General features: G+C 41.3%; 1 protein-coding gene across 3 annotated transcripts; it reads right to left on the reverse strand.

Moving 5' to 3' along the window:
- Positions 1–2,576: 2,576 nt before the first annotated feature.
- On the reverse strand, positions 2,577–11,229 carry COQ3 (coenzyme Q3, methyltransferase). Of its 3 annotated transcripts, none has more exons than XM_053381525.1 (7): positions 11,060–11,229; positions 9,324–9,435; positions 8,181–8,333; positions 7,509–7,608; positions 6,465–6,707; positions 4,898–5,057; positions 2,577–3,747 (listed from the first exon to the last, which is right to left on the reverse strand). In XM_053381525.1, the coding sequence occupies exons 1-7, from the start codon at positions 11,163–11,165 to the stop codon at positions 3,542–3,544; spliced, it is 1,080 nt and encodes a 359-aa protein (XP_053237500.1). In that variant the 5' UTR covers positions 11,166–11,229; the 3' UTR covers positions 2,577–3,541. The 3 variants fall into 3 exon arrangements, with proteins under 3 accessions (XP_053237500.1, XP_053237501.1, XP_053237502.1); XM_053381526.1 differs by lacking the exon at positions 11,060–11,229 and adding an exon at positions 10,919–11,027; XM_053381527.1 differs by lacking the exon at positions 11,060–11,229 and adding an exon at positions 10,439–10,616.
- Positions 11,230–12,558: the final 1,329 nt, after the last annotated feature.

Below are 12,558 nucleotides of genomic sequence, written 5' to 3' on the forward strand. Positions count from 1 at the left end.
GGGCATGGCGCATGTCTGGGGGGGCACCATGATGGCACCCTCCTGGAATAATGGTGTCGGGGGCGATCTGCTCCCTCCACACTCTGGTTCCTCCGCCAGTGAGTGTAGGTTACGAGGAAGATGGGAGTATAGAGTCAGTTATGCCACCGGATCTCCTTAAAAGGGAAAGGAGGGGAATATGTAATACAGTGGTACCTCTGGATGCGTACAGGATCCATTCTGGAGCCCTGTTCGCATCCTGAAGCGAACGCAACCTGCGTCCCTGCGTCTGCGGGTTGCGATTCGCCGCTTCCACGCATAACGTCATCTTGAGAGTCTGTGCATGTGCAAACGGCGAAACCCGGAAGTAACGCGTTCTGTTACTTCTGGGTTGCCGCGGACCACAACCCAAAAATGCTCAAGCCGAAGCTACTTCAACCTGAGGTATGACTGTACAACTATTTCTATTGCGTGTACTTTGGCTTAGTTAAGATACTGGGGATAGCTCCAAAGGTTTTCCAGAAAAGGTGAATCATATACACTGGTACCTGGGTTAAGAACTTAATTCGTTTTGGATGTCCGTTCTTAAGCTGAAACTGTTCCTAACCTGAGGTACCACTTTAGCTAATGGGGTCTCCTGCTGCTGCTGCACCGCCGCCTGATTTCTGTTCTTATCCTGAAGCAAAGTTCTTAACCCGAGGTACTATTTCTGGGTTAGCGGAGTCTGTAACCTGAAGCATCTGTAACCCGAGGTACCACTGTAGTTTAGCTCAGAAAACTGGGATCTAGTTTCAATCCCTTTGTGTACTAAATCTATGGAAAATATACGGAGTATACTTAATATAGACACTATACCTTTGGTGATACCCAGAGAATCTGCCATTCACATTTCAGATGAGTTGGTATATTAATTTGGTGCTAATTAGTAGTAATAAAGCTCACTGGCTTTTTGTCATGGAATACCATAGTAGATTATCGTTTGTTAACAGGGTGCAACAGATGGAGCTGAACATTTCCTGAATTTGGTAGCTATATGGCCACTATATAGATATTCCAGCAGAAGGTTGGACTTAATGGGGCAGTGGTTTTTACACCTTATAATCTCCTACCATAGAAGTCAAGACTTCAAACCTCTAGCTACTTAATGGGAAGCAAACCCCATTAAACTGAATGGTACCTGATTCAGAATCATCATATAGAGTCAGGGCTAGATTTCTCTCAGTAGGAATGTGGCAATTTTGTGCAATCCAAAATATCTTGCTAGAATTCTTGTTTTCCCACAATCCTTACTGTCACAGTAGTGACTGAAAGGCACAGAGCTCCTCGGATAAAAAGGCCCTCATGAATGGTTTCAACTTCTACAAGTGTTAAAATCTGTGTTCTTTCCATAGTTCTATTTTTATTTACATGTTTCCTTAAGACTTCTTTTCCCATTTATCTGATAAAAAGCAAGAGCTATACAAGATTGTATCTGCCCCTATTCAACCCACTGCTGACAGCACAGCCCTTTGCTATCAACAGTGAGCGAGTAGTGGCAGATATACTCTGCTGTAATTCTTGCCTTAATTGTTTCTAGGGTGCAAGACTATTAAGGTAGGACCAGCTTTGTTCTCCTGAAGCCAGGAGCAAAGAGATATAAAAGGCTGCTAAAATACAGAAACAGGAAGTTAATAAAGCATTTGCTACACAAATAGCATAAAGCCATGGTTCCATGTTAAAGGTAAAGGTAAAGGTACCCCTGCCCGTACGGGCCAGTCGTGTCCGACTCTAGGGTTGTGCGCCCATCTCACTTAAGAGGCCGGGGGCCAGCGCTGTCCGGAGACACTTCCGGGTCACGTGGCCAGCGTGACGAAGCTGCTCTGGCGAGCCGGCACCAGTGCAGCACACGGAAACGCCGTTTACCTTCCTGCTATAACGTGGTACCTATTTATCTACTTGCACTTAGGGGTGCTTTCGAACTGCTAGGTGGGCAGGAGTAGTTCCATGTTACTACCAACAAAAACAGCTGCTGGTGAGGAACAACATCCTTTAAGTACCCGACCTCAGCTATTTCTCCACGGACAACAAATAATGCTGCAAGAGTCTCCATTCATTGCAAAGCAAAGCAGTAATTTGGGGAAGTTTCATAGAATTATCCCATCTTTTACTTTTACAAAAATAAACCTGCAACACAATTTTGCCTTGCAAAATTCTATTGAGAAGTGCCTACATTTTTATTGCTAGAGATGGAATGTGTCTGTTCCTCTGATTAGGCACCAATGGTGCTATTGCAACCAACCTCACATGAAATATTGATTGTAATATTTAATGGAATTATTCTTCATCGTTTCTAAGGGTGGTAAAAGCTATTTTAGCAAAAAGCTTTTGTGGTTTGGTACTGACAATCTTGCTGGTGCAGTTCAGATTTTAGAATTTAGCATAAGAAGGAATAAGTCTTAGCTACTGCCATTTTTTGGTTGGACAGTGTTCTTGAAGCTACTGTACTAACATGTTTGACCAAACTGCAGGAGGCAGTGGAAGACAGGAGTGCCTGGCATGCTCTGGTCCATGGCGTCACGAAGAGTCCGACACAACTAAGCAACAGCAACAACAACAAATTGCCATTTTTTAAGACCAGTTTATTTCTAGGCATTACCTTCATGAAGAGACCAGATTTACACTACTCCCCCCCTCCAGTTTGTGATATGTTTTCTAAGCACAATTTCCAATCCAAGCTTCTTTAAGTCAGGTGACCTCAGTATCTAGTGGAGTACAGCTTACCCTACCATTTCCTTAGATCACTGGACAAGCCTTAATTTCCAGTCTGGATACCATACCAAGGTCCCATGGAGTCTAGTGATCAGAATGTGCCAAGGCACAGTTCAAGTGACAAAAACATTCTAGCATCTGTCCCTACAGCTATGGAGAATGCATGGCTGTATTTTGCCACAAGCATACGTGTTTCCAACATGATAGTCACATGATGATGTCCCCATTTCCTAGCCCTGCATTTCCACATAGGAACAGTGCATTAAGCAGCCCTCTGCTCACCCACATATTGAACCACAGTTCTTAACAAGTCAAGAAATAGTCCTTGCATTGATTTAAGTCTTGGTTCCATCGCATGTACCCATAACAGCATACCTGAAGATTAACAGGCAAGCAAGAAATAAGTAGGGGTTTATTTCTTAGACAAGCTGCTGAACTAGGATAATAAAAGCAATTCAGCTATTTTACAAATACAAAATGTAGCATTTTAAACCAGTAACTCTAAAGTCTATGAAAATAATTATTTTCTGGAATTTTAGAGGCATGCATTTTAAGAATTCTTTCACAAAGAACTGCCCCTTTCCCAAAAACTTGCACAGCACACCTAATCTGTAGGTATACAATTGACTCATTATTTAACATAACCCATCTCTGAAATCTTTGTAGATCTGATACTGTGGAGAATGAACCATTCTTTACCACAAGACAGACTGGCAGACACATTCTCACATCCAGCACTGTGAACACTGCTTGTTCCTTCCTGGTTCATTACAGTCATTTATGCAAATCTTCCTCCAACTTCTACTACCTCTGGCTATAATGTCTTAGCTGGAGGTTCTGATGCCATAGTTTTTGTCTGGAGCTGCTCTTCGTCTGTCTCTAGATTTGGATCCACTTGTTCCTGTATATCTGATTTTACAGCATGGAGTGCATAGTTAATACTAGTGCTTTCAGTCCAGCTCCAGGACCCAAACAGGGGGTTGTACAACATTCCTTTCACTGTCTTGACTAAAAAGCCATCTGTAAGAAAGGAGAGAGAGACAGCATAAGGAGACTATTCTTAAAAAGGACGTAACATCCACAGTAAACATGTGCAAAATTTCCTGTAATGTCATTCTGGCACAATGGTGGTGTTGTCTCAATAAACTGCGAGCCAAAGCAGCATTACGAACAGGTTTTAAATCTTGATGCTATCAAAACATTAAAGAATGTCCATCCCAAGTAAAATGTATCTTGCTGAATACAGTGCTCCAAATTCAAATTAGCACCTGGCTGATTATTTTTGAATTGTGACTAAAATCCCAGGTTAACACATGCATTAACCCAAACCCAGAATCAAAACAAAATACCTATCTTTAGAAAGTTGATGTTTATAATCATTTTTAAAGGACACCTACAATTTACACACCAACATTTTACACATCAGATGATCCAATAGTCAGTGTTTAGGTATATCTACATGTTCCCGTGTGTGTATATACCACTTCATCATTTCATTGTCAGCCCCCTCCCTCCCCCAAGTGGAATAAACACTGTTACCCAAACCTGCCACTTGTAGAACGGTACACTTGCCCCTTCCCAACCCCCTGATATCATACAGTAAATCTTCTCACTGGTGCTTAATTAACATAAATTCCTAAAGCAGAGAAACTGTTTTATGATAGAATCCCTTCTGAAAATACACTTTAAATGCAACCTACAAAAATCAGGGTGAAAACGGGACACCAAAAAAGGACTAACTGGGCAAACCTATGTTCACTCAGAAGAAAGTCCTATTTAATTCAATAGAGCTCAACCCCAGGTAAGTAGAGTTAGAACTGCAGGACTCACTTCTGACAGGGATAAGATGCTGCTCTCCCTGACACCTTCCCCCATTTAATTATTTACAGTCATTCTTCACCACTCTTCATCAAAGGATTCCAGGGTTGTGGGTGTAAGTGTGAACAAATTCACAAAACTGTCTTTCACTTCCTGGTGTAAGCCTGGCAGGTCTTTGGATTTAGTATTTCATACACCTTAGATTCCCCCCACCCATTGACTATATATGATTACTCTGTAAAGCATGCTTGCTTTATGCAACACCTGTATCAAGGGATAGTTAAGGTCAGCTAGCAGCCTTACTTGAAGGAAGTTACTGACTGTGTCCTTTCTTTGGGGTTTAAACACTTACTTGACTCTAGGAGCCTCTCTAGCTCCTCAGGCGGTATGAACTTCTCCCAATCATGGGTGCCTGTCGGAACAATGCCCAATACTCTCTCAGCTACCACAATGCCAAAGATGTAGGACAGTTGTGATTTGTTGATTGTAGTAATAAATAAGGAGCCTTCCGGCTTAAACAACAACAGCACAAATGTTAGCACATCTGCCATATATATACAATATAACTAGCAGCATCCAGTTAGTGTGTTAAAATTAGGATTGTCACCAAAGTAAATAAAAAAAATGTGGTTCAAGCTTAAATTGATTTTAAAAATCTTTACAGATTGTCAAGACATTGCAGCAGACACCATCTTAGAAAAAGAATTTCCTTACATATGTGCATATAATGCATCTTCAAATATTATTCTTGCCTCCTGTTTTCTGGAATAAAACTATTTTAAAATTCTGCCACCTCTACAAATACTAGCACCTTTCTTGCCAATCACCAGATTTTTAATTGGTGAAACTAGCCTCTCAGCCAAGTAATGTAGCCCTAATCAAGTAGGCCTAGCCAAAACATATTTGCTTGGGTCAATTAAAAAACAGGTCTCATCAGAGCTGTTTGAATTTGTACTATAAGCAATGCAATTTATACTGAAGCCAAATTCAAATTTATTCATGTTACTATGGTTCTGAGATTGGTATACAGAATATCTGTTAAGCGTTACTGCAATATTTTTGTGCACTAATAACTGTTTGGCTGGTTTCTATAAGAAAACAATCTAGGGCCCCATCTGCATTCTATATTCAAAGCAGTATTGTATCACTTTAACAGTCATGTCTTTCCCCGCAAAATCCAGGGAACAGTAGTTTGTTAAGGGTGCTGAAAGTTGTGACAAGACTGCTATTCCTCTCGCAGAGGAATCTAATGGTTTAACAGTCAATCCCTCTTCGCAGGGAATGCTGAGAGTTGTAGCTCTGTGAGGAACAGGGTGCCACAAGCCACATGGCAGGGTTATGTTATCGATAAACTACTATTATTTATAGAACTCAAAATATCTGCAGTCATACCTCATGTTACGTTTGCTTCATGTTATGTTTTTTCAGGTTGCGTCCCGTGGCGATGACAGAAAGGGTTACTTCCGGGTTTCGTCGCTCACGCATGCACAGAAGCACTAAATCGTGCTTTGCGCATGCGCACAAGCGCCAAATCACACCAGCGTAGATACAGTGCTTCAGGTTGTGGGCTTTTCATGTTGCGAACGGGCCTCTGGATCGGATCCCGTTCGCAACCAGAGGTACCACTGTACTTATTTATTTTGTGTTTTATAATTTATTTCCTTCATGTTTTTAGATCTGTACCCAGAACCCATTTATTGTCTGGTTCATTACCTCAGCAGGAAAAAGTGCAATATTTTAAAGGTTGTGTTTGTTTTCAATATGGATAATTTGAATCAATAAGGATTGCATAAAATTACACTCTTTAGCACAAAGCAAATCAAAAAAAGGAAACCAATGCAAAACATTTCTTATAATCAGCAGCTCAATTTTATAGTGCAAATGATTCAGCATTCTTTTTTTGCTTTCTTCCAACTCACTTTTAACACTTTGCTGCAGCACCTGATAAACATTTCCACATCAGCCACATGTTCTACAACTTCAGAAGCTACAATGACGTCAAATGTGTCTGATGCCTCTTCCACAATATCCTCTAGCGTACAGGATTTGTACTGTATTCTTTTAGCCAGGACTGGGTCAAATGATTTATGCAGTTCTGCTGTTCTAATGCTGTCTTCCAGAGGATCAATCCCAGTAACCGAAGCTCCCAGTCTACCTAGAGGCTAAGACCATAGACACGTTAGTCTTTTCTGTTTAAAAAAAATAGAATATGTAACCAAGTTGTTATTTGATTAGAAGGAAGTTACTGAAGAGCGTAAAGTAAACTCCGAAGCTTCCTCCCTAACATCTATCCCTTTGGTGTCTCTCCACCCCCACCCCCACCCAAAAAACCCCTACTGGAATAATAGAAGGGACAGACCCAATAATATTTAATTATTTAACTTTTTCTAGGTTGATTAAGGAGAACCGATCATCATAAGCATAGTTGCAGTTTAGACTGCCAGTTATAATAAATAGCTAATTATTTTGTCTTCTAGAAATTGTAGACCACAAATACACACTATAAAAAGTAAATCATGCATAAGGCTTCAATCCTGTCAGCACCTACTTGGAATTAAGGATCACTGAACACAGTGCAAAATAAAGTAAAAAAAAAAACTTTGTGGAAGTTCCAGCAAATTAGGGAACTTCAACCCTTTCCACAAAATCAGTTGAAGTGTGTTCCGGCTCACAGTTTAGCTCTACAGCTAAATTCTGCATTTCCAGCAAGAACACAGCAACGTCCTGCCTGCACATAATAAATATGTGCATCGGCACACACACCATACCACTTTGCTTTACTAGACTATCTTACTCTAAAGAATACCATAATGAACTAATAGAGCAGATTGCAAGAGAGACTTCTAGTTAAACAAGTACTTGGAAGAACGAAATAAGCACTATTCAAAACTTCAGTGCTGTGCTACTTCAAAACAAAAGGGTCAGGGATAAGAAAATTTATTATCAAAAGGTGTAAGCCCTACCTCAGTTAACAATCCACCACCACAGCCAACATCCAGGATCTTCACACCAGAGAGAGGGCTTCCAGGCTGATGATCATTTCTCATATTTAAAACAGTATCTCTTACACAAAGTACAAAACAAATTATGTTTTAATTATGACCGTCCACCAGTAAAGAGCTTTTAGTTGATCAAGTACACTTGCATATTACCAAAGCCTCAAAATGTTTGCCTTGTTGAGATATGGAATGGAATCAGGAAACTTTCTGATTACTAAACAAAGGTTTAGGTTTATAGGAGGAAGAGTCATCCTTAATATTCTCTTCTTTTTCATCTCCTATTATAATACACACTCCAGAATCAACACTGGCTCAAAAATAAAGACCCATATGCTTACCTCATAGCTCCCATTATTAAAACACACCCTCACTAAGTGAAATTGGTCTCCACTAAGCTCAAATCCTATACACCTTTATATGAGAGAAAGCCCCATTCAGCTCATTGGCACGTACTTGTGAATAGGACTGCTCATTCAGTCTACCACTTAAAGTCTACAGCTCCAGTTGTAATAGCTTTGTACTCAGTAAATATTTAAGCTAAGCAATACAAATGAAGACACCTCTACTCTAAAAGGTGATGTTACAATTTTCAGATTCCCAGAAGTATGTAAAAGCTGACCCATTCCAAAACCTTACCTAATAAATGGCACTCTAATATCATTCATAGAATGAAGAGCTGCATAATCTCCATGCTCATCCCACCATTTATGTGCCAGGAGTTGGAATTTTTTCATCTCCTTTGGATCGACTGTTGTTTGTGACATGCTGTAGTGTCGCTCTGTGAGTAACCTAAACATCAAAGGTGTTACTACATTAGGTGGCATAAAAACAGGGATCAGCTAGCAAAAATTGATTTTAGAAGTGCAACAAGAAGTTTCCTTTATGGAAAATAGAAATTTCACGAGTGGATAAATTCAGATTACAGTTGGACCCCACATGATCATTCCTTACATTGAAGGCTAATTTATTTGGGAAATAGTTTTATCAATGGCTAATAAACACAACAGCTTCATGGAAGCTGTTCAGGGAGTGACATTATGCCTCTGAATACCAATTGGTGGAGTATGAAAGATGGTGGTTTTCACGGCCTGCTTATGAACTTCAAAAAAATCTAGCTAGCCACCCTAGGGTTAGTTGGGCCCTTGGTTTGAATCAACAGAGCACTTATTACATTCATGTTGACAAAGTCTAGCATGCACAGACCCAATTATATCTATTAGAGACTACAAACTATCTGACCTATGTAGAGACAAATAATTCACAAATCACATCCAGTAGTCCCTGAGGTGGATGTGCCAAATCCTGCTGCCCAATATATATAAATTATGCCTTACCACCATGTAATGACCCTTTTGTTTGAATAAAACAAATGGCTGTCCATTAGCAAGGTTTGCCATGCCACTACGTAAAACATTGGTGGCAGGGACACTAACATAGTGGCACAAAATGTGCTTTATGCTTACAATACAAAGGCACAAGCACCCAGAATGCTACTAGTTTGTAGGCCATGTACCAAGAGAGTTACAGATTACACTGCTGTTATTTTTTTACTTATTAAGAAATGTATGAAAACCATAACCCCCTCAAAAAAAACCCCACAACCTTCATTTTGAGCTGAGTCGATCATTATGAAGTAATCAGAAAATACAGAAAGTGTGGGAGGTCATTATTTTTGTTTATTACTATGTTATGCATTTTTGTGTTTTTATATTGTAAACCACTCTGTGATCCTTGGATGAAGGATGGAACAGAAATTTAATAGATAAGAATAATACTCACATTGTGTTCCTCGCTTGAATCAAACTAACAAATATATGATATTTTAACTGATTTTTACACCTCTTAAGGAAGGGTATTTGGAGTATTTGAGGAGGCTGTCCATAGTGATTACCTGGAGAGAGAGAAGTAAAGCAATTTTTGTTGTAAGCTTCCTGGCCCAACAATTTTTAAAACTGCTAAGAATCCCTAATACATCTGAGTTTCTAGCTGAACAGGTTAGCACCTATTTTCAACAAACAATGGCTGCAAACGGTTGGCTCATGTAACATTTTGGAGTTTTTTCAGCAGCATATAATGTTTTGCACATTTTCATAATTAGTCTCAGGAATCAGATTGTTTTAATCCAAAAGGGCAACCATGTGTTACCACAGTTATACATAAGTTATGTTTGTGACACTGCTTTTTAATGGGCTAAAACTACTATGTGCAAGAGCTCCTTTTCCCATATTGACACACCATTGTTATAAGATCAGCAGATCAGGCACTCCTCATCTAATATGGTGCAAGAGTCAAGAAAAGGCCCTTTTCGGTGGTGGATCCTTGCACCTTGGGATCCTTCCACATGCATTTTGCCTCATTTCTTTACAGATCCAAGTAGCTAGTAAACACAGCTTTTCAGCGGGCAATTGGAGGAGATGAGACCTGATTGTTGCTGTGATGAAAAACTGTTATTCAGTGATTTGTTGTATGTTTTTAATGGATTTTACATATCCTTATTTACTTGCTTTGATTTTAAACCATCCTGTGGCCTACCTCGAAGGTGAAAGATCCACACCCTCACACTCCAGTGATAATTTCAATGCAAACTTAACATTCAATAGAATAAGCTAGTGACATGAGGATCAGACAACTTGGTTGGGGCTGTGAAAATTCATCCAAAGTTAGATGGCAAAGCTATTTACCCACCTTCTACTGCATTAGCAGCACACCCTAGCACCTTGCAAAATTGCATAACCAGCAAATCGAGGGCCCTGTTCCCAAGGACCTTACAATCAACAGACAGCGGGGAAACACTACAATGGCAGGGGCAGGCAAATGCGACGAAACCTATCTAGAGCTTTGGCTGTAATCCGTGACAGCTGAAACAATGGGGTAAAAGGAAAAGTTAAGCTCACCAGGCATGAATGCAACAGGTGCTGTTTTCTGCTATGTCAATTGGTAGGGCTGTAATTGGTAGGGTTTTTCCTAAACAAAAAAACTCAGTAACTTCCAGTGTGTCCTGGTTTTTTTTTTACTTTTAGAAATATGGCAGCCCTACCAGAGGAAGCCCCGCTTGCTAGGGCTGCCGCCTGCCCTTTTACAATACAGGATTGTCCCCTATTCGGATCTGAAATGCTGCGTCCTGTATTGATACACTTTTGTCTTCTCTCTCTTGCTCTCTCTCGTTAGGGATCCTCTCCAAATGCATGTGAAAGGTCCTGTATTTAAGCCAAGCACAGACAAATTTACAAATCCAATTGTAGGGTGTGGGTGTGTGTGACCAATTCCAAAAGGATCGTCCTGGTAGGCTGCAGCAGATTGTAATTAAATGCTTTGAAGTCACTTCAGCACCAGATTTTGGGGCGGGGGGGGAATCGGCTCCCCAAGCCTTTTACCAGAGCAAAGGTGCCTATTCCGCAGGGATAACAAGGAGCCACCCAGCCGGAGATACGTGCGGAAGTAGCCCGTCAGCATGCAAGGACACCGAAGGTAGGGCAGGACCCCAAAGCCACGGCGAAGCGCAAAGGCTTACTCACAGGAACTCAGGGCGCGCCGGCAAGCCGTCCAGCCTCCCGCCATCTCCCCGCGGAAGACCCACAGCCGCCTGGCCCGGCTGAGGCAGCCGCTCTGCCAGCCCTTCATGGCTCAAGCTGATCTCCGCGCGGTGCCACTCTCAGGCGGGGCTCCACCTCCCGGTCCCTGCACCTACCAATAGGGCTCGCCGTTTCCAGCCACAACCCGCGCTCAGCTTCCGGTTCCGGCGAGAAGAGACGCAGCTTTTAGGAATAGCGCCACGGTCATCCTGAAAGGCTGCTGGGGGAAACAGCCCTGCAGCAAAGTCAGACTGTAGCCCTGCTCGCGGGTGGCGAGGAAGCCGCTTTTTTGAGCACAGTTTATTTGTTAGTTTATTTAAAAAATATATATTTATGTACCGCTGTGTCATTAAAAAACAAACCACACACACACAAATCGGTTAGCAGCAATAAAACATAAAACCATACAATAAAAGACAAATAGGAAAAAGTTAATAACACAGGCATCAATTTACTACTGTGGGAAGGATGCATTCTTAACTGTCTGCATAGGCCTGAATAAAGAAATTTACACCAAGGCTGACACAGAAGGAGCCTGCTGAATAATAGCAGATCATTCCACAGGACTGGGCAGATGACACCAAAGGTTCCGTTTGTTATTGTCCAAGGAGCTGCCCCAACTTGGGGAGTGACAGACGATGCTCCTGCAGATGATCTCTGGGATTCAGGCAATTCCTGAGGTACCCTGGACCTAAATTGTTCTGGGCTTCGTAAATTAGTGCAAGAACCCTGAACCTGGTTCCATAGTAAGTGAGCAGTCAAAGCAGCTGTTTTAGCAATGGCATCACAGGTTCTTGGCCAGAAGCTTCTGTCAGCTGCATTCTGCACCTGTTGGGAGTTTCCAAACCAGACCAAGGGCAGGTCCACATAGGACACATTACAGTAATCCAGCCTCAAGGTTACCAATACATGGACAACAGCAGCCAAGCTATCCCTGTCCAGGAATAACTATAGTTGGTGAGTCAGACAAAGCTGGTAAAAAGTTTAAAGAGGAGTGCTGTTTTAGGTCTTTCTCAGCAGTAATCAGTCTGTTATAGCCTTTCCTTATTGCAACATTTCAATATATATTTCGTAAAGTGGAGAATAAAATGGCTAGAGCAACAAATGTATATTTTACATTTGTACAGTAGGCTAATTTCACCAGCCAAGCACTCAAGTGTGGCCTGGCTCCCAGACAGATGTTCCCTTCCTGCCTTTATGGCTTGCACATGAGGGGAGAAAAAACTTCTGGTTGTTTACAATCTTCTACATGGGATGGTTCTCCGTGAGACCTTCAACCTCCAATAACTTCAGTTGTCTCTTCATTTAGCACAGAGAATAGACTCTTATCTAGGCAACCGTTTTGATTCCACGAGCACTAGAATAATTGGCAGGGTGTGTAAGAAAGGTGATGAAATTATAAGAAGGTAGGTAACTGATTGTATGGGCTGGTGATGGCACAA

Source organism: Podarcis raffonei, chromosome 3 (assembly GCF_027172205.1).
Source record: "Podarcis raffonei isolate rPodRaf1 chromosome 3, rPodRaf1.pri, whole genome shotgun sequence".
Taxonomy (NCBI): Eukaryota; Metazoa; Chordata; class Lepidosauria; order Squamata; family Lacertidae; genus Podarcis; species Podarcis raffonei.

Coding starts and splice junctions, on each gene's coding strand:
- COQ3 (XM_053381525.1), bottom strand. CDS start 11,165: ATGAAGGGCTGGCAGAGCGGCTGCCTCAGCCGGGCCAGGCGGCTGTGG. Junction 6,708..7,508: donor GTGGTGGATTGTTAACTGAG/GTAGGGCTTACA, acceptor CTATGGTCTTAG/CCTCTAGGTAGACTGGGAGC. Junction 3,748..4,897: donor AGAGAGGCTCCTAGAGTCAA/GTAAGTGTTTAA, acceptor CCTTTCTTACAG/ATGGCTTTTTAGTCAAGACA.